General features: G+C 47.5%; 1 protein-coding gene across 4 annotated transcripts; it reads right to left on the bottom strand.

Moving 5' to 3' along the window:
• Positions 1 to 219: 219 nt before the first annotated feature.
• Positions 220 to 24,993, bottom strand: NFYC (nuclear transcription factor Y subunit gamma). Of its 4 annotated transcripts, XM_030230831.2 has the most exons (10): positions 20,519 to 20,683; positions 14,356 to 14,468; positions 13,234 to 13,305; positions 11,869 to 11,982; positions 11,005 to 11,100; positions 6,730 to 6,903; positions 5,813 to 5,971; positions 2,670 to 2,777; positions 1,607 to 1,666; positions 220 to 1,049 (listed from the first exon to the last, which is right to left on the bottom strand). In XM_030230831.2, the coding sequence occupies exons 2-10, from the start codon at positions 14,458 to 14,460 to the stop codon at positions 930 to 932; spliced, it is 1,008 nt and encodes a 335-aa protein (XP_030086691.1). In that variant the 5' UTR covers positions 14,461 to 14,468; positions 20,519 to 20,683; the 3' UTR covers positions 220 to 929. The 4 variants fall into 4 exon arrangements, with proteins under 4 accessions (XP_030086691.1, XP_030086693.1, XP_050839225.1 ...); XM_030230833.2 differs by lacking the exon at positions 2,670 to 2,777; XM_050983268.1 differs by lacking the exons at positions 220 to 1,049; positions 1,607 to 1,666; positions 20,519 to 20,683 and adding exons at positions 2,300 to 2,492; positions 24,833 to 24,993.
• Between the last annotated feature and the right edge of the window lie 140 nt (positions 24,994 to 25,133).

Raw genomic sequence — 25,133 nt, 5'->3', positions numbered from 1 at the left:
AGGGGGACAACTGTGATGGGACAAAGGGGTCACATGTGACAGGATAAGGGCGGCAACTGTGCCAGATTTCACAGATTCACCCCCAGCCCCTCCCATCCCCTGAGCTCTCAGCCAAGCCCTGCCCAGGCATCCTGTGGCTGATTTCCCTGCTCCAGGGGTAACAATTCCAGGGATTCAGGCTGCTCCTGGCCCTGCATCTCATGGACAGCACACACAGCATCTGACAAAAGCAAATTTATTTTCATTTTATGAAGCTTATATTACATGCATGGACCAAAGCCAGGACAACAGGTAACAGCAGGGTTGGGGTTTTGTCCAGATTCCATCGCTTCTTCTGGAATCCAGAGGCCAAATTCAAGGAATTTTTTTTGCTCTTAAAAAATACAATCATAATACAAGGAATGTTGTTTTTTTATTTTGTTTCACTTCAATTCCTCCTCCTCCTCCTATTCCCTGCATACAGCAAATGCTCCAAAAAAAAAAAAGGAGGCAGGAGGGAAAAATCTAAACCACATACACTCCTCCCCCGCCCCAAAAATTCCCTAAAACCCACTGAGATGGGAGGACCAAACCTTGCTCTATCCAGAGAAAAAAAAAAAAAAATACAAACAGAACAGCAGGGATAGAGCTCTGACTTGAGCAGTACCCTCAGGATTTTCCTAGAAATGAAAACATTTCCTACATTTGTTCAATGAGATGCTCCAAATCCCTTTGGATCGCTTCTCCTGGGGTTTGGAAAAGCAGCTGGACACACAAGGATTGGTTTGGAAAATCAAAATATTGCATTCTTGGCAGAGTCTGCTGGATATTCTGGATATTCCCAGAGCCAGCAGAGCGAGGTGGAGATGGCAGACCCCACCACAGGCTCAGTCCCAGGTGTGTTGCTGGGGCTCAGGGCTGGATTTGGGGACTTGTCACCAGGTCCCTGCTCAGTCCCCTGTCACCTGCGTGGCCTGGGTGTCCGAGCTCTGGTTGGTGGACTGGATGAACATGGGCTGGGTGATGTCCTGGCCCGCGGGCATTGTCACCTGCTGGATCTGGTACAGCTGCTGCACACACAGAAGGTGACAAAGGAACCTCTGTCAGTGCTCAGCACACCCAGAACCTCCCACAGATTTGAGGTACCCCAAAACCCCAAACCCACCATGAGCTGCCACCAAATCTGCTGCTGATTCCCACCCAAGTCCTTCTGGGAATTCCTGATGCCCAGGCTCACATCAGGGCCCCTCTCGGTTTCCCAGAGCAGCTGTGACTGTCCCAGAATCCCTGGAAGTGTCCAAAGCCAGGCTGGACAGGGCTTGGAGTATGCCAGGTGTCCCCCACATGGTTGGAAGTGGATGAGCTTTAAGGTGCTTCCAACCTCAACCATTCCATGATTTATGATACTCATGGAACATCCAGATGTTAAAACCTTTATTCCTGAATTAGGGATTTAGGATTTCACCCCGAGTGAAAGGGACTGGATTAATTCAGAGAACATGAAGAATCCACCTGGATTTAGCCTGGCACAACATTCCCTTACCCTGCTGCTGGCCAGCAGTGCTTACCAGGAGGAACACATGGATTCAGGACAGTCCCTGAGCCCCCTGTGCCCCCCAGTTCTTACCTGTCCATCTGTGAACTGGCTGAACTGCTGCTGCCCCTGCTGCACCTCCGTCTGCGTTATCTACAGAGATAAGAGCAGCTGATCACTGCCAGCCCCTCCCACAGGGTCACAACCCCACCAACACCATCCTGCTGCTGCCTGGGGAGAGGCTTTTAACCTCAGCCAACCTTTCCAGCACCCCAACCGCGAGAGGAACGGCAGCCACGGACACCTCCAGACCAAACACCACCTTCCAGACCCCAAACCCAGGTCCTTCCAGACCCCAAACCCAGGTCCTTCCAGACCCCAAACCAGGTCCTTCCAGACCCCAAACCCAGGTCCTTCCAGACCCCAAACCCAGGTCCTTCCAGACCCCAAACCAGGTCCTTCCAGACCCCAAACCCAGGTCCTTCCAGACCCCAAACCAGGTCCTTCCAGACCCCAAACCAGGTCCTTCCAGACCCCAACACCAGGTCCTTCCAGACCCCAAACCCAGGTCCTTCCAGACCCCAAACCCAGGTCCTTCCAGACCCCAAACCAGGTCCTTCCAGACCCCAAACCAGGTCCTTCCAGACCCCAGAACCAGGTCCTTCCAGACCCCAAACCAGGTCCTTCCAGACCCCAAACCCAGGTCCTTCCAGACCCCAAAACCAGGTCCTTCCAGACCCCAAAACCACATCCTCTCTGCTTCCTCCAGGCCAGCGGGAAGGATCCCTCAGCCTCAAGGCCGCTCCCAACGTTTCTGCCTTTCCTGCACGGCTCCTCCCTCACCCAGGCAAGAAGGAGAAGGAGAAGAGAAGGTTGATGAGCCCAAAATGTTACCTGCAAGCAGCTCAGAAGCAGCGGGAGCTTCACCCAGAGCCACACACAGACACCAACATGCTCTGCATGCACCTCTCACAGACACCTAAAGGAGGTTATTTCTCCTTCATTTTTCCTTTTTTTTTAAAAAAAAAAACCTCTGACAAAAACAGGAAGAAAAGAAAAGCAGGAACCCTAACCCAAGAATGGTTGAAATCCCCTGGAATTGGCAGCTTCAGGAGCTAGGGAAGAAGCCTTGGAGGCAGCTCTGTGGAGTGCATACCTGCTGTGCATTGGTTGCAAGCGTCTGGATCTGCCCCTGGACTACCTGGGTGCCTGACACGGGTTGGGCTAAGCGGATATACTGCAGCTGGCCAGCATTCAACTGGACCTGGAGACAGGTGGAAGGGGCAGGGAAAGAAAATGAAACAGGTCACTCTGCACCCTCAACACACAGCAAAATTCCCTGCTCGATTCCACCACAGAATTATGGGGGAGCTTTTCCCCCTGCAGCTCCAGGGAATTCTGATCCCAGCAGGAATCACCACCAGGGACCCTAAAGGCAAAACCCCAGGGCACAGAGCTCCTGGATATCCCTGAGGCAACACATTCCTCCTTTTTTTGCAGGCTGGGAAGGGTCAGTTAGCAGCTAAAGCATATTAATGGCTCAGTTTCTCAGGGGTTTAGAAGCACTTTTAGTTACAAGGATTAAGTTTTACTCCTGTGAGGAGCTGCATATCCTGCACATCTACCATATCCTCACCCCAATCAATCACATCCTGCCAAAAATGAAGGAATGAACTGGAATTTTCCCCACAAATAAAGCCAGCAGAGATGGCAAAGCCCAAGGATATTTTTGGAGGCTTTGAAGGCAGCTCTCTGCTCACACCTGTCAAGTCCCACCTGGCACAAGCTCAGCTTTGTGGTGTTAGTGATTCATGGGAGAGATTCAACCCCACATTTATTCCCTAAATCCCCTCATTTTGGATCCTTGGGAATGTGGCACATGAAGAAAACACAGTTAATACACACCTGAGAGCAATAAAAATGTCACAGATACCACTGCTGGATTTTCCTTCCGTTATTTAACTTTATAACATTGATATTTCACAGTTTTCAGGGTAATTTTATACCAAAAAAACCTGATTTTTTTTTCTTTTTAAGAAAGGGAAAGAACACACAGAACACACTAAAAAACTGCTGAGAAAGAAGTGCCTGGAACGTGGTCCTGGCATTTCCACAAAAGCCACCAAACTCCCTCATTTGTGTCTGAAAGCTTCAAAATTATTTCAAGAGCAAATAAACTCCCCCTGAGCAACAAAATTCAATAAAAAAATGGTTTCTGCATTGAGATCTGCAGGGAGGTCAAGTTTTCCATGCTGGGGGAATTAGGTTTTAATGCCATCATTAAAAGATGGTGGAAGAGATTTGGGAAAAGTTCTTCCAGCAAGGAGAGGAAGCTCCAAAGAACCTGCCCAAAATGGGTCTGGGTAAGACAAGGATTAAATTTAAGACAAAATTCAAACTATTATCACTTCATTGATGGATTCACTTCCAGTTTTTCTCTTTATTTCTGGAATAAAGAGCAGGGAGTGTGCACAGCACCAGGAACATGTGGGAAAACCAGGAGTAAGATGCTCCCACCATTCCAGAGGCACTTCCAGTTTCAGGAGAGTTTCCAGCTCTGTTTGGGTGATCCAAGATTCTCTGCTGAGCCCTCAGAGTGCACAGAGCTGTCAGAAGATGCCAAAAGAGGAAGGAAATAGAAGGAAATAAATCAGAACAGCAAAGCAGGAAGAGCAGAACAGACCAAGGACTGGAATTCTGTGGAGCCAAATCCAAGTTTTTCTCCAAGTTTTATTTTATTTCACTTGCTGGAAGCTCCTTCAGGACCAACTGTGGTTCTTTAACAGAAGAATCCTCCTGGTTGCAGCCAAACAGGATCTCTGCTGGATGGAGGGCAGCTGGAAATTGGGATTATTCCATCCCACACTGCAGCCTTGGAGCTGTCAGAGATCCAGGGATTCCCAAAAAGATTTCACACTCCAGCCCCTAGCAGCTCCTGAGGAGCAGCCACAGCTCCCTGCTCTCCCACAGTCCCAGGAAAGAGGGAGGAAAAAGCAAATTCTTGGTCAAAAGCAGACCCTAAACCCCCTGCAGTCTGAGCAAACCCACAGGATCACCTCCCAAAGGATCCCCCTGGATTCTCCTCAGGAGGTTTTGGCCCTGAACAGCTCCTCTGTAAGGAATTCTTGCTCCCAAGAGATGGCAAAGCCCCCTCCTGCAGTTCCAGCATAAACCTGAGCTGTTCTTTTCTTGCTGAGGATCCACTGGAGATCTCCTTCCACACTTCTTTGATGAACAAGTCTCTCAGAGAGATATTCACAAGGAAAACAAGAGAAAAAAAGAAATGGAAAAGAAGGGGGGAAAAGAAATGGACAAGAAAATGCAGAGAAGAAAAAGGGTTCCTTGCAGTCAAAAAAGAAAGTTTGGGAATTTCTTCTTTCCTGATCAACACCTCAAGGCAGCAGGAATCAGCTGAAGACCCAAGAGATGAAAAGAGCTGGGAAAATCTGGCAGCTCCCCCAATCCAAACCCTTCCCAAGAGGCTCTGACCACGAGCAGAGGGAAGCTCAGCAAGGCTGGAGAGGCAAAACCTCTGTGAGAGCTCCAATTTCACAGCAAAACTGGAATCCAAGGGAAAAGCCTGGCCCTGGGTGACCTTTGGGTTCTGGAACACAGAATTGGCTGATTTTTATTGATTTTTTTTTTCCTCTAACAGGTGTGATATTTAGCTGGGAACCAAAAGCCACAGCTTTGTTGTAATTCTAAGTTAATGTGACTTTTTTGACTTCTGTGTTTGCTTAGGACACGTTTCAGAAGCTTTGGGTTATCCTGGGCACCCCAAATCCCATTTTTAAGGCTGATGTAAAAGTGAGGAGGTATCTCCTGGTTCTGCAAAGCCACTTCTCCAAGCAGCTCCAAATATTTTGGAGAAATATTTCTTTTAACATCAAAGTTTATTAATAACTCCCAGATGGCAACTTTCCCACTCAGCCTGCCAGGTCACGATTTGAGATTGCAGAGGCACAACCAAGTAAAGGCAAAAGAAATGAATTCTCTTTTATTCAAACCAGGCTGTGCTGAAGAACTGAGGTTTAGCCAGGAAATATTGGATTTATTGCTTCCTAATCCCAACTATTTCACTCAGGGGAAGGTGTTTGGGGTGGGCAATGAGTCTGGACTAAATGAGTTCAGATTTATTTCCCCCTTCATGTCACACTTGGTTGGTTTTCCTAAGTGCAGGAACCACACCACTCCATCCAAACTTCCTCTGCCAGTTAACAAAGCAAACAGAAACAAGCCTCATGCTCACAAATTTGCTCAGAAGGGACTTTTCCATCTTTATTCCTGGCCAAATCTTACCGGGATTTGTTGGATTTCTCCCGTGTTGGTGATGATTTGCTGCATCACTTGCATGGTTTGTCCTGTGCTGCTCTGAGCCTGCTGGCTCTGGCCCTGGGGCTGGGCCTGCACGATCTGCACCTGCTGCCCCTCGCCCACCTGCATTGTCACAGGGGTGGTCTGCACAAAAAAAAACAGGGATGAGGATCCGGAGGTGGAAAATCCATGAGGTGGCAGGACTGGGGCAGACTACACCTACTGTCCTACACCCACTGATCACTGCTGGGCTTGGGACAGGCCTGTCCTAGACCCGGATTAAACCACCCCAGATGGAGCTCAGAGCCTGGGTGAGGCACTGTCCTGGAGGATCCCACCCAGGAACAGGACCAGGAATCTCATTTGGCCCAGGAGAGCTGAGGTTGTCCCACAGAAATGTCCAAGGTAAGGCAGGACAAGGACTGGAACAACTTGGGACAGTCCCTGGAACACCTTGGGAGGTCCCTGATCATGGACCAGGGTGAGATTTCAGTTCCTTCCCTCCTGGAAGGATTAAACCCATGATTTCCATGCTGTCACTGATGTTCCTGAGCAATCCATCCCTGAGGACTCTGTCCTGGAGGATCCCACCCAGGAACAGGACCAGGAATCTCATTTGGCCCAGGAGAGCTGAGGTTGTCCCACAGAAATGTCCAAGGTAAGGCAGGACAAGGACTGGAACAACTTGGGACAGCAGAAGGTTCTTGATCATGGACCAGGGTGAGATTTCAGTTCCTTCCCTCCCAACCCAACCCAGCCCAACCCAGCCCAACCCAACCCAGCCCAGCCCAACCCAACCCAACCCAGCCCAACCCAACCCAAGGATTAAACCCACGATTTCCACGCTGTCACTGACATTCCCAAGCAATCCATCCCCAAGGGTTTCCTCAGGCCTGGCTCACCTGGCCCTGCTGGGGCTGGGCAATGATGATCTGGCCTGGCTGGATGGTGGTGGTGGCCGTGGTGGTCTGCTGGCCCTGCTGCTGGCCCTGCACCTGCACTGCTGCTGGCTGCTGGGCCAGGGTGAAGTAATACTGCACGGGCTCGGCCGGGGTGACGGCCTGGCGCACCTCCTCCTGCAGGAAACAGGGCATGGCAACATGGCACCCACGGCCAAACACCCCCCCAAAAACATCCCCTGGCAAAGGAGCAGCTTCAACACCTCCCTCAGAACACTTCAACCCAGTCAGGGTGAGCTCTGTAGTTCAGCTCTGTGGAAATCAGGTGCCTGGGGCACCTGCAGGGAAACATCAGGAATGGGGATGGGAACATGGCACCGACCCCATGGCCAAACATCCCCCCAAAAACATCCCCTGGCAAAGGAGCAGCTTCAACACCTCCCTCAGAACACTTCAACCCAGTCAGGGTGAGCGCCATAGTTCAGCTCTGTGGAAATCAGGTGCCTGGTGCACCTGCAGGGAAACATCAGGAATGGGGATGGCAACATGGCACCCACGGCCAAACACCCCCCCAAAAACATCCCCTGGCAAAGGAGCAGCTTCAACACCTCCCTCAGAACACTTCAACCCAGTCAGGGTGAGCTCTGTAGTTCAGCTCTGTGGAAATCAGGTGCCTGGGGCACCTCCCTCCTGCAGGGAAACAGCAGGAATGGGCATGGCAACATGGCACCTGCCCCATGGCCAAACATCCCCTGGCAAAGGAGCTTCAACACCTCCCTTGGAACACTTCAACCCAGTAGGGTGAGCGCCGTAGTTCAGCTCTGTGGAAATCAGGAGTGTCCCCAATAAAGTGTGGGTAATGTGCCTTAAAAACCTCAGTGCCTCGCTGCTGAGCTGGAGGAGGAAAGGAAACTACCAGAGTTGAAAGCCATGGAACTTCCTCATGGGGCAATTCCAGCACAGGAGCAACTGCAAACACCTCTGGAAAAGTGACAGAGCCTCCTCTGCCACCCAACCCCTCTCCTGAGCTCATTCCCCACCCTCCACCGAGCTCTGGTGGCAATAAATTCACCATTTGATGCTCGCTGTTGTGCCTGGAGTTATTTCAATCCAGCTTTACCAGGCTGACAAACATTCCCAGCTGTGGGAAGAACCAGAGGCAGGCTCTGCTCTGCCTCCCTGGCAGCAGCACTGCTGCTCTCTTTCATCTCAGCAGAGAAAATCCCCTCGTGATCAACGATATCCCAGCATTTTCAGAGATTATGGGATGTCAACACTCCAGGATCAGAATTCCTGAGCTCCCCAGAGCAGTTGGATGAGGGCAGATGCAGCTCCCAGACGTTCACTCCATGGCAGAAGGCGTAAACAATCCTCTCCCAGCCACCTCGAGTTCACAGCTGAGAGTGTAGGATGTTTACACGTGCTACAACATGGGACATTCCCACTCCAGCAGCCTGCTGGAATCCCTGCTGGCCTCATGGATTCCCCTCCAGTTGATCCAGCTGGGCAGGAAAACGAAAATTCACATTAAACAGGAGCAGCTCTGGGTGGGCAGCGGGCTGGAGGGAGGAGTTTGGAGAGCAGAACAACTCAGGAGTTGCTCCTGGGAGGTTTCCCAGAGTAAGAATCCCAAAAATTCAACTGGTTGTAAAAAAAGACCAACTTTGAGCCTGGCTTTCAGGACAATCATCACAACCACCACCAAACATTTCCTGCTCCTGCAGCTCCCTGTTATTCCCATTCCCCACATCAATTCCTCTGAAGGAAGGAAGAATAATATTCAATATATTCAAATATGTGAGAGTGTAGGATGTTTACACGTGCTACAACATGGGACACTGCCACCTCCAGCTGGCCTCAGGCTGGCTCATGGATTCCTCTCAGTTGATCCAGCTGGGCAGGAAAAGGAAAATTCACATTAAACAGGAGCAGCTCTGGGTGGGCAGTGGGCTGGAGTGAGGAGTTTGGAGAGCAGAACAACTCAGGAGTTGCTCCTGGGAGGTTTCCCAGAGTAAGAATCCCAAAAATTCAACTGGTTGTAAAAAAAGACCAACTTTGAGCCTGGCTTTCAGGGTAAACTCATCACAACCACCACCAAACATTTCCTGCTCTTGCAGCTCCTTGTTATTCCCTTCCCCTCATCAATTCCTTTGAAGGAAGGAGCAATAATATTCAATATATTCAAATACATTTTCACCAGGGCAGGCCTGCAGTGAACCAGCATCCCACAGCAGCTGGGGCTGCTCTGAGCCCAGCCCTTGGGTTATTTCTGGAGTGCTCCAATCCCCAATTCCAGCTGAATCCTGAAATAATCAAGGCAACTGAGACCTCCCTCTGAGCTTCCATTCCAGGATGCTCCATCCTGTTTGCAGGAATGGCTTTAAATCCAAATCTGCTTCCACTCCCTCCCACCCCAGCATTTGTGATCTTTTCTTTCCAAGCCACAGCTGGAGCTCCCAGAGCACAACCTCAGGATTTCATTCCCAGCTCCTCCAAGAACCAACACTGCCTTGTCAAAGGAGAGATAAATACAGATTGTGACACCAGGCAAAAATAAAATAAAAAATTAATAAAAAAATCCAGGCACAGGGAGCTTTTCCACAGGATTTTCCCTGTCAATCCTTAAGCTACATTCCTACATTCTCCATTCAGGAACATCTCCCCAACCTCATTCCTCACTTCCACCCAAACCCCCCCAGAATTTCCTGGCTGGGATGGATCAGCAGTGATCCCAGATGCTGAACACACTCCTCAAGTGCTCCAGGAAAATTCCTTGGAATTCTGGAATCACAAGGTCCTGATGGGAATCAAGCAAGGAGAAGCCACAGGGAATGCTCTCCCCTCCCAAACATGCTAAAAATAGAAAAATACACGAATGAAGCACCTCAAGGATTAAAAAAAAAAGGAAAAAAAAGTGGATTTCCAAAGCCAGAATGGAAATTCCAACTGTAAAAGAAGTTTTTGTCTTTTAATTAACACCAAACTAATGAGTCTGGGAGAAATCCTGAGGATTTATGTTGATGTTTCTATTTTATGTCGAGTTCCCAGCACACCTGGCACGCTGATTTAAACCCCAGGAGCAGCAGGATGGACTCTCCTTGATTTTGGGACTTGGGAAAGTGTTTTCCCTATTTTCTAGACCTTCTGGAAATCAGGATGGGAAGTTAAAGCCAGCTCAGGGCACCATCCCAAAGGAAGAGGTGTGGATTTTACTCCATCCCTTCACTGTCACCTCAGGAAACTTCCAGGCACAAAATCCAGCTCCAACTGGGAATGCTGCTCTGCACACTCAGAGCAGACAGAATTTTCCAGCCAGCCAGGATTTGGAGTGGAAAAAAGGAAAAAAAAATTCAATTTTAGAGACAAACTTCCAAGCCAAGCTGTTCCACAAGCTCCCAAATTCCCCATTTTTTTTTTGGGACAACTTAGATTTTTCCACACTGCAAACCATCAGAACGACTTGTTGAAACACTAATTTCATTTTTTTCTTTTTTTTTTAAATTGCAGGAGCAGAATTATCCAAACCTTGAGGGGACCCCAGAGTTTTTATCCAGGAGGAAAGGGATGAGGAATGCCTGGAGCTCAGCTGAGAGCAGCAGCCTGCTGCTGTAAACATCCGACTGAAAGCTCCTTCCAGCACCTTCCAGCTTCCAGTCAAGGATGTTTACAGAGGCACTGACTGCCCCAAAGGATGCAGGAAGGGCATTTTTCAACCCAAAATGCACAGAAATCCATTTTTTTATGAGTTCAGATTCTCCCCACTGGCACCATTCAGGATCAGAAGTGTTCAGGAGTGGGTTTGGTTTGTTGTGATCTCCACTCAAGCTTGAATTCCACAAAAAAACCCCAGTGGGTTTTAGTTTGATTGATCAATTTTATTTTTATTTCAGAATTTTATTGTTATTGAAGAGCTTAAGAACCTGAAATTTAAGAATTTCCATACTTGAAATGAAAGAATTAAAGAACCTGAAATGAAAGAATTTCCAAACTTGAAATGAAAGAATTTCCAAACTTGAAATGAAAGAATTTCAAAACTTGAAATGAAAGAATTTCAAAACTTGAAAGAATTTAAGAACCTGAAATGAAAGGATTTAAAACCATGAAATGAAAGAATTTAAAACCATGACATTTAAGAATTTAAGAACCTGAAAAGCACAGGAAATAAAATAAAGAACAAACCTCATGTTTAAATCTGTGTTGCTTGATCACCTCTGTTTTCATCAGAGGGCGAAACCACGCTGGGAAAAGGATAAAAAATGCAGAATTTTGGTGTCTCACCTGCCTTTTTGGAGGTTTCAGCTCATCCCTGGGGACAATATCGATCAGGAAATCAAACTGATCAAATTTGGTGATTGCCATGGCAATGTCATTCCTCTGCAACAACAAAGGGAAAAACATTCCTCAGCTCCAGGAGGGTTTGGATAAATGAAATTAGAGGGGTTGAAAGCTGAGGGAGAAAAGGGGGGAAGGTTTCCTGCAGGTCCCAGCTGGTGGAAATTCAGTTTTGTGCTGAGCAAAGCCTCTGAAATGTGCAATAAAAAAGGTTTTTAGCAACTTGAGGCCAGTTTAATGGATCCCAGTCATGGGTGCCTGCCTCAAAATCAGCAATTCCTGCCCAGGGACAGAAGAGCTGATGTGGGCCTGAATATCCCAATTTTTCCCCTGACCTGAGGGCTTGAATTAATGGTTGCTGCATTTCCCAGTAGTTCTCCTTAATATGTAAGACTAAAAGTGAAAACCTCCTCTTTTTTCTCCATAAAATGACCTTTAAAAGTTATATTTCACTCTCCAACCATTAAAAAAAAATGAGTATTATTGAGGAAATGACACTTGATTCTCTACAAGAGCCAATAATCTGTATTTTGCTGTATTTTTATTTTCACCTCCACCCTTCCATCACCCCAAACCAAACCTCTCCAAATTTAAATCAAAACTAACACAAAATCACCCAGAAATTCAACAGCTGCAGCTGTTCCAGCAGGTCACCATCAGCTGAGAGCTGGAGATTTGTGTTCGGCTGAGTTTATTTTAATGAAATTAACAAAAATAACCTTTCAGCCGTGTACAAAACCCGCCTGGTGTTATGGAAACAAGGAGTGGGGAAGGGATTTAGGAGCAGCTGGGGTTTGGGAGCTCCTTTACCTGCAGGGTCCTGCGTTTGTTGTCCTCGGTGTGGATCCAGGCTCGCAGCGTCAGCTCGGTGATGAAAATCTGAGCAGCTTTTGCAAAGAGCACAGGGGCTTCTGCACTGATCATCTGCCAGAAAATCAGATTATTGCCCATTTTAGCACTCAAAGAGGAATTGCACTGCCTGAGTGGAGGTTGGGTGGTTAAATGGGAATTTGGGGGAGTTTTTCCCTCAGGATTTCCTCAGGTGTGAATGAGTTATGATCATGGAAGAAAAGTTTTGGTTATCTAAAATATTCTCTAAAAATAATTGTATTTTTTTCACCAAATTTCCTTTTCCTTAAAAGATATCTGGCTCCAGTTTAACCCAAATGAAGGGGGAATTTTCACCTCAGGATTTCCTCAGGCGTGACTGAGTTATGAAGAGTTTTGGTTATCTAAAATATTCTCTGAAGAGTAATAACAGAATAAATGTCAGTACATTTCAATAAATTGATGATCTCACATTGTTGGGATCTTTTCCTGTTATCCCTTCTCCTTCCCTGCCCTCAGAAAATCAGATTATTGCCCATTTTAGCACTCAGAGAGGAATTGCACTGCCTGAGTGGAGGTTGGGGGGTTAAATGGGAATTTGGGGGAGTTTTCACCTCAGGATTTCCTCGGGTGTGAATGAGTTAAGATCATAGAAGATGAGTTTTGGGTATTAAAATATTCTCTAAAGATAATTGTTTGTATTTTTTTCACCAAATTTCTTTTTCCTTAAAAGCTATCTGGCTCCAGTTTAACTCAAATGAATTTGGGGGAGTTTTCACCTCAGGATTTCCTCGGGCCTGACTGAGTTAAGATCATGGGAGAAGAGTTTTGGGTATCTAAAATATTCTCTAAAGAATAATAACAAACAGAATAAATTTCAGTACATTTCAGTCCTTGTCATCAAATTCCCAAATACTGGGATCAAACCCAGCTTATCCACCTGAATTATTGCTGCTTTTTCCATTCAAAATGGAATTAGATGGCACAAAAATCACTCTAAGTCTTTGAGAGAGTGGAGAAAAACAAAGAGGGAACTTGAGAGGAGACAGTTAAGCACTAGGGAAAACAGGAAATAACCAGAATTATTTTTGTATTTATTATACCCTTAGAGTGGTATTTATCACAAGAAAACAAAACTGCAAAATCAAAACCAAAATCTCAAATATTTCTGCTTTCCCAGCCCAGTTTAATTACACAAGGCCAAGGGAATTTTGCTAAAAAACACTTTAAAAATAATAATAATGAGAAGATTATTGAATTTAAAGGAACAATGGTAAAATATTCAGGAAAAAGGATCATAAATCCTTTTCCAGGATCATAAATTCCAGGTCAAAATCCTGAAGATACCTTCACATCTTCATCCAGCTTCATGATCTTCTTAATCCGAGCCAAGGGCAGCTCCTGAACCCTGAAATCTTTCTGCAGAGAGATGTGAGAGACTTTTTACTGATATTTAACTAAAAATAAAGGGAAAAAAACGTTCAAACAGTCAGTGGTTTCTAGAATTGATGATTCCAGGGTTGGGATCCTTTCCTCCCAGAGCAGGAACAGGTTCAAGCTGAACTTTGACAGGAATTTTTCCTTGGTTTTTTTCTGGGAATATCTCAAGCCTGGGGATGCTCATGGTTCCGTTTTAATTCCCATTTCCTGTGCCCAAAGATCAGGGATAACCCTGAAGATCTTTTCCAAGCTAAACCATCCCATGATTTTATGACTCTGCTACAATTCCAGCTCCATTTTTTTTGGACATCCCTCCTGGCTGGTTATTCCTCACTTCCTAAACCCCCTTATCCCACAGAAACACCCAATTTTCCAGTTCCCAGAGCAGGAAGCTGAGCTTGGACAGGGATTTTTCCATTATTATTTTGGGAATATCCCAAGCCTGGGGATGCTCATGGTTCTGTTTTAATTCCCATTTTCTGTGCCCAAGGGACAGGGATAACCCTGAAGATCTTTTCCAAGCTAAACCATTCCATGATTTTATGACTCTACTAAATTTCAACTCCATTGTTTTTGTTTTTTGGAGATTCCTGGCTGAGGGATTATTCCTCACTTCCTAAACCCCTTATCCCACAGAAACTCCCAGTTTCCCCGATCCCAGAGCAGGAACAGGTTCAAGCTAAACTTTGACAGGAATTCTTCCTTGAATTTGACAGGAATTCTTCCTTGTTTTATTTCTGGGAATATCCTAATCCTTGGGGATGCTCATGGATCTATTTTAATTCCAATTTCCTGTGCCCAAGGGACAGGGATAACCCTGAAGATCTTTTCCAAGCTGAACCATTCCATGATTTTATGACTCTGTTACATTTCCATTTCTATCTCCCCTGGCTGAGGGATTATTCCTCACTTCCTAAACCCCCTTATCCCACAGAAACTCCCAATTTCCCTGATCCCAGAGCAGGAAGCTGAGCTTGGACAGGGATTTTCCCTGTTTTTCTGGGACTACCCCAGCCCTGGGGTGCTCACCACGGTGAGGTTGCGGATCTCCTCCATCACCCGTGGCCAGAAGCTCTGCAGGCTCTGCTGGGCATCGCTGTTCCCTGCTGTGCCAAAGCCACCATCCGTGGACATCCTGGCACCTGGGAGAGGGAAAAAATACAGGAATGAGCAAGGAGGGGAAAAACAGGGAAAACCAGGATAGAAACAGGAGGAGGAACACACAGAGAAAAACCAGGAATGGCTTCAAATCAATGGGTTTAGGTTAAATATTGGGAAGAAATTCCTTCCTGTAAAGGGCTGGGATGGATTTCCCAGAGGAGCTGTGGCTGCTTCATCCTTGGAAGTGTCCAAGGCCAGGCTGGAGCCATGGATCCATCCATTCCTTCATCCAGCCATCTATTCATCCATGGATCCCTGCATGGATTGATCTACGGATCCACCCATCCATCCATCCATCCATCTCTTCATCCATCCATGGATCTGTCCATCTCTCCATGGATATATCCATGGATCCCTGCATGGATTCATCCATCCCTTTGTCCGTCCATCCATCCATCCATCCATCCATCCATCCATCCATCCATCCATCCATCCATCCATCCATCCATCCATCCATCCATCCATCCATCCATCTCTTCATCCATCCATGGATCTGTCCATCTCTCCATGGATATATCCATGGATCCCTGCATGGATTCATCCATCCCTTTGTCCGTCCGTCCATCCATCCATCCATCCATCCATCTCTCCATGGATCCATCCATGGATCCCTCCATGGATTCATCCATCCCTTTGTCTGTCCATCCATCCATCCATGGCTCCCTCCATGGATTTATCCATCCCTTTGTCCGTCCATCCATCCATGGATCTGTCCATCTCTCCATGGATCCATAAATGGATCCCTGCATGGATTCATCCATCCCTTTGTCCATCCATCCACCCACCCATCCATCATCCATCCCTTTGTCCATCCATCCATCCATCCATCCATCCATCCATCCATCCATCCATCCATCCATCCATCCATCCATCCATCCATCCATCCATCCGTTCGTCCGTCCGTCCGTCCACGGTGTTCAAGAGGAAAGCGGCCGCTCCAACCCCCAGTTCTGCTGCCAAACAGGACAAAGCTCCCAGGAATGGCTGGAGCTGTTCCAGGGGGGATTCAGGTTGGATTTAGGGTGAGATTCTTCCCTCAGAGGGTGCTGGGCACTGCCCAGGCTCCTCAGGGAATGGGAACATTCCCCAGGCTGCCAGAGCTCCTGGAAGGTTTGGACACCACTCTGGGAGTGCCCAGGGGCTGGATGATCCTTGAGGATTCTCCCAGGATATTCCAGTTGGGATGAGCTGAACCACCCGAAATCCAGGCTGGGAGAATCCCACTGAGGAGATCCATGGACACAGCTCTGAGGGAAACACAAACCCAACCCCTGCCAGAGGGAATGAGGGCAAAGCTTTCCCAGAGAAGCTGTGGCTGCCCTGGATCCCTGGAAGTGTCCAAGGCCACGCTTGGAGCACCCTGGGATGGGTGGAATTCCTTCAACCCAAACCATCCTGGGATTCAGGAGAACCAGGATTCACCTCCAACCCACCCCCACCACCTCTCCAGGCAGGAAAACATTTTATTATTCCAGACTGGGGGGGAAAAAGAAGAGGCAGGAAAAGCTGATCCCAGAGCAGATCCTGAAATCCAGGCTGGGAGAATCCCACTGAGGAGATCCATGGACACAGCTCTGAGGGAAACACAAACCCAACCCCTGCCAGAGGGAATGAGGGCAAAGCTTTCCCAGAGAAGCTGTGGCTGCCCTGGATTATTCCAGACTGGAGGGAAAAAAGAAAAAGCAGGAAAAGCTGATCCCAGAGCAGATCCCAGGAATATCCCACCAGAGTTTTTCCGCCCACCAGAGCACGACACCTCTGGCAAACATCAAAATTCCCCAAATCCTGCAGCAGCTGACAAAACCTGGGAGAGTTTTGCTTCATGGAGAGCAAAGGAAGCGTGAAGGAGCCTCTGGATGGGGAATTTTTGGGTTATTTTTTGCACAAATGCTTTTTCTGCTCTTTTTTTTTTGTTTGGGTGTTGTGGGAAGGAAGCAGCCAAACGGAGCCGTCTCCCCCTTGGAAAATTTGTCACTTCAGCTCCTGGAAAACAAAACCCAGAGGGAAAATCCCAACCAAACCCAAAAGCTCTGAGCCTGCAATTCCACCCTGAGCAGCATCCTGAGGTTTTTTTCCATGGAAAAACACCAGATCCACATTCCAAGAGGTGGGATGGGGATAATGGCCCCATCCAGGGAGGGCCCTGGCACAATTTTTGCTGGTTTTTAAATTTAATTTCATTTAAAATGTGATTTTCAACTTTTACAAAGTTCCTCCTGTGTAAGAAGCCAAGCAAATCCACAAATTTTCCAATATTTTGGAAATTTATCCAAATAGTCCAAGGGATTTGCAAACAGGGAATGTCAGAGGGAAGGAATCACAAATTCCAGCTGCTTTCCATACAAAATTCCCAAAATTCGGAGGAAAATCCCATAGGAAAAGCAGAAAATCTTGCCCAAAATCCCATGGAAAAAGCAGAAAATCCTGCCCAAAATCCCATGGAAAAAGCAGAAAATCCTGCCCAAAATCCCATGGGAAAAGCAGAAATTCCTGCCCAAAATCCCACGGAAAAAGCAGAAATTCCTGCCCAAAATTCCATGGGAAAAGCAGAAATTCCTGCCCAAAATCCCATGGGAAAAGCAGAAATTCCTGCCCAAAATCCCATGGGAAAAGCAGAAATTCCTGCCCAAAATTCCATGGAAAAAGCAGAAAATCCTGCCCAAAATCCCATGGAAAAAGCAGAAATTCCTGTCCAAAATCCCATGGAAAAAGCAGAAAATCCTGTCCAAAATCCCATCTGTCCCTGGGAATTTATTCCCTCTTATCCCAAATCCCTCTCTGGCTTCCAAAGTTGTCCCAATAAAAACAAAGCACCAAAAAAATCATTATTAAATTAAATTGTTAGAGCTAATTAAGCACTGAACCCACAGCACCATCATCATTCCATTGTCATTATTAAAATATTTTTAAAAATCCCAAATTATGGACAGGCAACAAATTAAAAACCAATTAAAACCAACCAGAATAATTAAAACTTTTTCAATTGAACGCTGATTTATTTATCCAAAAAGGTTCTATAAAATCCAACAGAGCAGTGGGAAAAAGGGATGGACACAAACCCAGGGGAGGCTGAAATTCTGCTTAAAAAAAAAAACATTTTAAACCAAATTTTAAGAGATTAAAAGTTTTTTTTTAAGAATTAAATGCAACCAGTGAGGGTGTCAGGGGGTGAGGCTGCAAAATCTTGGAAAATTCAACACCTGAGCACTCCAGGTGCTTCCCAGGGAGCTTTTTCCAAGGAATATTTTGGATTTTTCCACCTTTAAACTCCAGAAATTCTGCACCCCATCCCCTGTGCTGCCAGGGATTTTAGAGGGGAATTTTAGGAAATTTATGGGAAAACCCCAAAGTGGGTGGGGGGATCTGGATCCCAATTTCCAGCTCCTCATTCCAGGCGAATTTGGGACAAAGAAATGATTTTAATTTGTATATTTATAGAAATCCATTTATTTCTGTATTTATGGAGAAATATTTATTTAATTCTATAATATTCAATATTCCCACCACTGTCTTAATTTAATAAATTAAGTCATCCAAATTAAAAATTAAATATTTTTATAAAAGTTTTCCCCTCCTGCTAAATTCAAGCCTGACCTGAAGTGCTCCAAGGCATCCAGGATGGTTTAAATTCCTTTTTTTTTTCCTCTTTTCTTTTATTTTTATTGAAATAAAAATGTTTTGGTGTTACAAAGATGTAAATCTCCCTCAGAAAGGGACAATTCCTGCTCTGATTTGAGCAGGAAGTGAAATAAAGAGAAAATCCCTTCAGCTTTTGGGAATAACTCCCAAAAAAATCTCATTTTTTAACCCCCAGGATGCTTTGGAGATCTCCTGAAGCTCCTTCTTGCTGTGGTTTTAAACTTTTAATAAAAGTTAAATTATTCTTGATCATAAGGAAAGAATTTAACTCATAAACAGCTTTAAAAATTTAAATAATTGATGAAAAACAAGGGTTGTTTTACAAGGTTGAAGTTGCAGGTTAAAATTTGAGGAGGAATTGAAAATTAAAATTTCCAGAAAAAGCAAACTGCTGGAAAATTAAGGTAGAAAAATTAAATTTAGAGAGAATAAAATTTTAAAAAAATCAAATTTTTATGGAGAATAAAGCTAAAAAAAATCAAACTCATAGAGAACTAAATGTAACAATCCAACTTCGGGAGAATAAAGGTAAAAAAACCAAATTATAGGGGATAAAACTAAAAATCCAACTCCTATAGAGAATAAAGGTAAAAATCCACCTCATAGGGAATAAAACTAAAATAAAATCAAACCCATAGAGAATAAAATTTAAAAATCAAACTTTTACAGTTAATAAATCCAATTTATAGGGGATAAAATTTAAAAATCAAGTTCATAGGGGATAAAACTAAAAAAATCAAATTCAGAGGGAGAATAAAAGCAGAAAATCAAACTCTAAGAGAATAAAATTAAAATTTTCCTCATAGAGAGTAAAACTAAAAAAAAATCCAACTTCTAGAAAAGAAGAACAAAAAGAAACCCCTGAAGATCAGAAATTCACTCCTTAAAATGGGACCTTCCAAAGGTGGAAAAAATCCAAAAGAACTGGACTAATAAAGAATAAATTATAATTTATTTGTTCATAAATCCATTTCCAGATTTTTTGCTGCTCTTGACCTAAAAAAGATCAAGCAGAACTGATTCTTCCCCAGCCTCCTGCAAGCTGAAGACATCAAAAATATTCCAAATTTTGGGTGAAATCGAGATTTCTGCAGGATTTTTATTCGGATTTTTTTTATTCTGCAGGTCGTCCTCGTGTGCTGCCAACACTTAAAAGCTGAATAAATCCTAATTTCTAGGGAAATCAATGATTCTAGGGAGATAGAAATTATTATAATTAGGGAAATAAATTAAAATTATTTCTTTTTGCTTCAAGATGCTGCCAATGACCTTCATGCTCACAGGGAATTCTCCAATCCTGGCCCACAGGCGGCTCCAGAAGTTCCTCCAACATCCCCCAAATTATTAAAAATCTGATTTTTGGGCACATTTCTCCCCTTATTCCCTTCTTCACCAAAACTGTGCCAATGCCAAGGAGTGGAATAACCCCGAGATGAGGCTCTGGGAGCGTTAATTTGGAATTCAACCCCAAATCCCACTTGGAATAAAACTCAAACCTCAGCCAAGCCTGACAGGAGGCAAAGCTCAGCCTCGAGGCCCTGCGCCCTCATCCTAAAACCCTTCCAAGAAGTTTCACCGATTAATTATGATTCATTTCTCAAACCAGCGCTTTTAACCTCATCAATCCCCCACCAGAGAGGGGGAAAAGGTGATTTTTCACCCTGGGAGGAGCAGGAACAGCCACGGAGCGCTCCAAAATCCCAACTTCAATCCAACCCCGCGCTATCTCCGTGTCCTTGATGCCCTCGGCCACCGCCAGCGGCTCCGTTTTTTCCTCCTCTTTTCTTTTTTTTCTTTCCTTTTTTTTTTTTTTTTTTTTCGGTCCAAAGTGCCGCAAACAAACTTTGTCCTTCAGAGTGTTGGCTCGCAGCGCTGGCATTTCAAGGTCACTCGTGCAGGCCCCGCTCCAAGTCGGGCTCTGGCGGGGCCGGAGCGCGCCCGGCCCGGGGCTCACCGGGGCCCCGGGACCCCTCAGCGCCGCCACCCCCCGCTCCCCCCGTGACCTTCGCCACCGACTTCCCCACAAAAACGACAACAAAAGGCGGCCAGCCCCAAAGGGGGTTCGGGGGTGCCGCGGCTCCGCTGTCGCCCCCCGGCCCCGCGGGGTGATGGCGGCCGGGCCAAGGGCACCGCGGAGCCCCCGCCGCGCTCGGGGCACCCCCGCTGCTTTGTCCCCCCGCCCTCCGGCGCTGCCCTCACGCCGTTACCGGCGCTGCGGGAGGCTCGGCGGGTTGCCCTGAGGGTTTAAGCCTGAACTCGCACCGGGCACCTCCCGCCGCGCCCCCCCCTTCCCGCACCGGCACGCACGAGCATCCCCCGCCGCCGCGGCCTGTCCCCGGCGCACGGGCCGCCCTCCCACGCCGCCACCGCAGCGGCAGCGCCCCGGACTCACCGCAGGCCGTGCCCGCGGCCGGGGGTTCCCCGCCATGGCTTTGTCTTTGAGTGACCCCGGGAGCCGCGGGGGCCCCCCCGGGCCGGGCCGTGCCCGCGGCCCCTTTAACGGCGGCGGCCCCGCGCGCCCCGCTGCGCGCGCCCGGCCCGCCCCGCACCCGAGCCCATTGGCTGCGCGCCCCGCGGTCGAGCTCTCCCATTGGCTGCGCGCCCCGCGGCCCCGCGCTCCCATTGGCCGGCGCCGCGGCGCAGCCTCGCCGGCCGCTTCCTGCTTTAAAGTTACCTTGAGCGGCGGCCGCAGGGGTCAGGCAAGCCCCGCCCCTCAGCCCCGCCCCGATTGGCCGCCTCGCCTCCTATTCAAACGCCTGAGGAGGCTGGCGGGGAGCGGCGGCTGATTGGCCGGCGCGCCTGTCAATCACGGCTGTTCCCGCCACACCTTCCCGGCGGGGCGCGGGGCCGCACGTGCGCGAGGCGCGGCGGGAGCGCGCGCTCCGAGCGCCGAATTCCAGAAATTTTGGGAGCTTTGGAGATGAGGCAGCCCCAAGGCGGGGTCAGCCGGAGCAGGTGACACAGGGACAGCTCCAGGTGCGGCTGGGATGTCTCCAGAGGGAGCTCTGCCACTCCCGTGGCACCTGGAGCAGGGGTTGGGATCCCACCAGGCTGCAGCACCCCACAAACATTCCACAGCATGAGGGAAAATAAAAAATAAACAAGAAAATGAAAAGAGAAGCGGATTTTCCAAGTCCTTGGAACAAGCTCCGAGGCCTGGGCAGGATGAATCCCTGCAAAATTCCCGGCGGGAAGCGCAGGTGGAGCTTTCACCTCCAAAATCAACAATTTCCCTTTGGTTTTAACCAGCCCCAGCAGCGCTTTGGGTGGGATGGGAATTTGGGAATGTTGTGGGAATGTCTCACAATAAAAAAGCTGTGGACATCAGAAAATATTATTATATATTTTTATATATTGTCATATATATGCCCTGATATTATAGTCTATATATTTTTATATTATTATATATTATTATATTTTATATATTATATTCCTGTATATCCTATTATATTATATTAGTACTAATATATTATAGATATAATAGAATATAAATTATATTATATTATATTCCTCTATTATGTAGTATTAATTCCATTATATTCCATTATTATATTCCTATATATTACCTTATATTAATTATATTATATTAATCCCATTATATATAATACCAGGGGATATATATAGTAATATAATAATAATATAAAATAATACCTCTAGATGCAAAAATCCCATTTTTATCAACATCACCCCCATGGATTTGGAGCTGTAATTGCAAGCTCTAATTTCCTGCTGACAGGATTATCCAGAGGGAAAAATCTTGGGAAGCACAGCCAAGCCCTGCAGATTAAATCACTCTGAATCTGATAAAGAGGAGAGATTAATTTCAAAATAATCTTCCTGTTGGTTTGGGGGACTAGAACTGGTTAAAACATGGCCTTAAAAATGAATAAATCCACTCTGTTCTCTTCCTGTGGCATTCCTCAGATAGGAGCAGGGCCTGGAAGCTGAGGAATTCTGATTGTTGGAATGATGTGAGGCACTTTGGGTGGAATGGAAAATGGCCTTGGCACGTCCCAGGGCTCCCAAAGCTGCTCCCAGAGCGCTGAATAATTCCTCGTGGCAAAAAAATGGGAAATTCTACAATAAAGGGGTTATTTGTGGGGGAAAAAACCCAGATTAATTATGGGAAGTTCTACAGTAAAGGGTTTATTTGTGGGGAAAAAACAAAAAAACACTAAAGAGTTTGTTTATGGGGAAAAAAAAAACCCAAATTAATTTTGGGAAGTTCTAGAGTAAAGGATTTATTTATAGGGGAGATAAAATCCCCAAATAAATTTTGGGAAGTTCTACAATAATGGGTTTATTTGTGGGGGGAAAAAAACACTAAAGGGTTTGTTTATGGGGGGAAAAAAAAACCAAATTAATTTTGGGAAGTTCTACAGTAAAGGGTTTATTTGTGGGGGGAAAAAAACAATAAAGGTTTTATTTATGGGGAAGATAAAATCCTCAAATTAATTATGGGAAGTTCTGCAGTAAAGGGTTTATTTGTGGGGAAAAAAAAAAAAAACACTAAAGAGTTTGTTTATGGGGAAAAAAAAAACCCAAATTAATTTTGGGAAGTTCTAGAGTAAAGGATTTATTTATAGGGGAGATAAAATCCCCAAATAAATTTTGGGAAGCTCTGCAATAATGGGTTTATTTGTAGGGGGATAAACCCCCAAATTGATTATGGGAGCCCTACAGTAACAGATTTATTTGTGGGGAGATAAAAACCCCAAATTGATTATGGGAAGCTCTGCAGTAATGGGTTTATTTGTGGGGAGATAAGAACACCAAGTTAATTATGGGAGGTCATACACTAAAGGGTTTATTTGTGCAGGGTAAAAACCCCAAATTAATTTTGGGAGCCCCTACAATAACAGGTTTATTTGTGGGGAGATAAAACCCCCAAATTAATTCTGGGAGGCCCTACAGGAAAGGGTTTATTTGTGGAAAAACCCCACTAAATTAATTTGGGGAGGCCTAAAGGGTTTATTCAATCATTGCAGCTGTTGTTGCTCTAAAATCCCAGAGGGTTTGGGTTAATTTTGGGAAGGAATTCTTTCTTGGGAGGGGCTGGGATGGAATTCCCAGGGAAGCTGGGGTGCCCCTGGATCCCTGGCAGTGCCCAAGGCCAGGATGGCACACCCTGGGACAGTGGAAGGTCCCTGCCCATGGAACTGGGTGGGATTTAAGGTCCCTCCCAACTCAAACCGTCCCATGAATTCCAGAGTTACTGGGAAAACATGGGGGGAAAGGAATGTTCTGCCCCCTGGAGGTGTCACCTCCCTCTCTGAGGCACTTCCAGGAATCCACCACTCATTCCTGGAAGGAAAATGTGCTTGGACAACCAGGAATTATCTTGATCAAGCAGAAACTGAGGAGGGACAGAGTGGCCAGGCAGGAACAATGCCCAGCTCAAGGTCACCAGGGAACTGCTGGGATCCCACCTGGAATGAGATCCTGAGATCTTGCTGGATCCCAGGATATCCTGAGCTGGAAGGATCCTCAAGGATCATCCAGTGCAATCCCACCCTGGGCATCCCTGGGAGTGATGAAACCCCAAAACCTTTCCCTAAATCCAGCCTGGAACAGCTGCAGCCGTGCCCTGGGATCGTGTCCCTGGTGTGACACTGGTGTCACCACCTGAGGCTGTCACACAGCACGAGGACAAACAGACCTCAAGGAAAAGCCCAGTCCAAAACCAAAATCTCATGTCAGAAAAACCTAAGGAAAGGCCTTGGATGTTGCCAAGGAAGTTTGATGGTTTGGTTTGTAGGGCTGGAGGAAAAGGTAAGGAGCTCATGGGCTTTGAACTGTCCATGCTCAGACAGCAATGGAGACAGGGAGGATTTATTCCCAAATCCATGGAAAATATTCCACTCACCAAGAGAAATGGCTCAGAAAAATCACCGAGTGCCACCCCCTGCCATGGCAGGGACACCTTCCATTGTCCCAGGTTGCTCTAACCCCATCCAACCTGGCCTTGGACACTTCCAGGGATCCAGGGGCAGCCACAGCTTCTCTTGGAAATCCATTCCAGCTCCTCACCACTCTCACAGCCAAGAATTTCTTCCTAAAATAAAATCTAAACCTGAACATCCCAGCTCTTCTCTACCCGCTCCCTTCTCAGCCAGGTCAGGATCACAACCCGTCTTGGAATCACAGAATCAGGAACGCTCCGGGTGAAAGAGACCTTAAAGCTCATCCCATCCCACCACACCACGTTGCTCAAGGCCTTCTCCACCTTGGTTTGGACCCTTCCAGGGATGAGGCACCACAGCACGCCCCGTGTGGCGGCCCGGTGGATCCCACCCGGTAAAACACCGGCAGGCCTCCGCGGTCTGTTTTGCCCTCCGGCCGTGAGGAAGAACGTTCCCCCGGGCACTGCCAGCCGCGAATCTCGGCTCTCCGGCCGGGGCTCCCGGGGGTGCCGAGCTCCGCCAGCCCCGGGCCTGCCGCCCCCCCCGCCACCCCGCGCCCGCGCGGGACAACGGTCCGCTCGCTGTCCTCTCCCCGGTCCGCATCCCACCAGCCAATCAGCGCCCGCCTTCCCGCGCCCGCCTCCCCTGCGCGGGCCAATCAGCGCACGCGCCGCGGCCCAGCCAATCGCAGCGCAGCCGTTGCTGAGGGGGGGGCGCAAGGACCCCTTGGGCCGCCCCCGCCCCGCGCCCCCTCACGGGCCGCCGCCGCCGCCTCCCCCCCGCCGCGCTGCCCGCGTACTCACCGGGGCGGCCGGCGCCGCGACCTCCGCCTGCTCCGCCCGCTGCCCGCGCTGCCTCCGGCGCGGCCGGCGGGAGGCGGGGGGGGGAAAAGGGGGGGCGGCCGGAGCGGAGTGAGCGCCGAGCGGCCGAGAAACAAGATGGCGGCGGGGCCGTGAGGCGGCGGGGCGGAGGCTCCGCCCTTTTTTGTCGTTCCCCCCCCCTCCCCGTCCCTTCCCCTCCCCGGGCTGGGCCGCGGCGGCGCGCGCGGGCGCGTGACCCGGCGGGGAATCTCGCGAGATTTGCGGTTTGGGCGGGAGTGGGCGG

Source organism: Serinus canaria, chromosome 23 (genome assembly GCF_022539315.1).
Source record: "Serinus canaria isolate serCan28SL12 chromosome 23, serCan2020, whole genome shotgun sequence".
Classification (NCBI taxonomy): Eukaryota; Metazoa; Chordata; class Aves; order Passeriformes; family Fringillidae; genus Serinus; species Serinus canaria.
This window is presented reverse-complemented; position numbering and strand designations above follow the sequence as displayed.

Bases quoted from the DNA above. Each gene is read 5' to 3' on its own strand.
- NFYC (XM_050983268.1), bottom strand. From the start codon at position 14,460: ATGTCCACGGATGGTGGCTTTGGCACAGCAGGGAACAGCGATGCCCAG. The intron at 13,306-14,355 runs GTGAGCACCCCA...ATCTCTCTGCAG, and splicing joins AGATCCGCAACCTCACCGTG to AAAGATTTCAGGGTTCAGGA. The intron at 2,493-2,669 runs GTATGCACTCCA...AACCTCCTTTAG, and splicing joins TTGCAACCAATGCACAGCAG to GTGTCTGTGAGAGGTGCATG.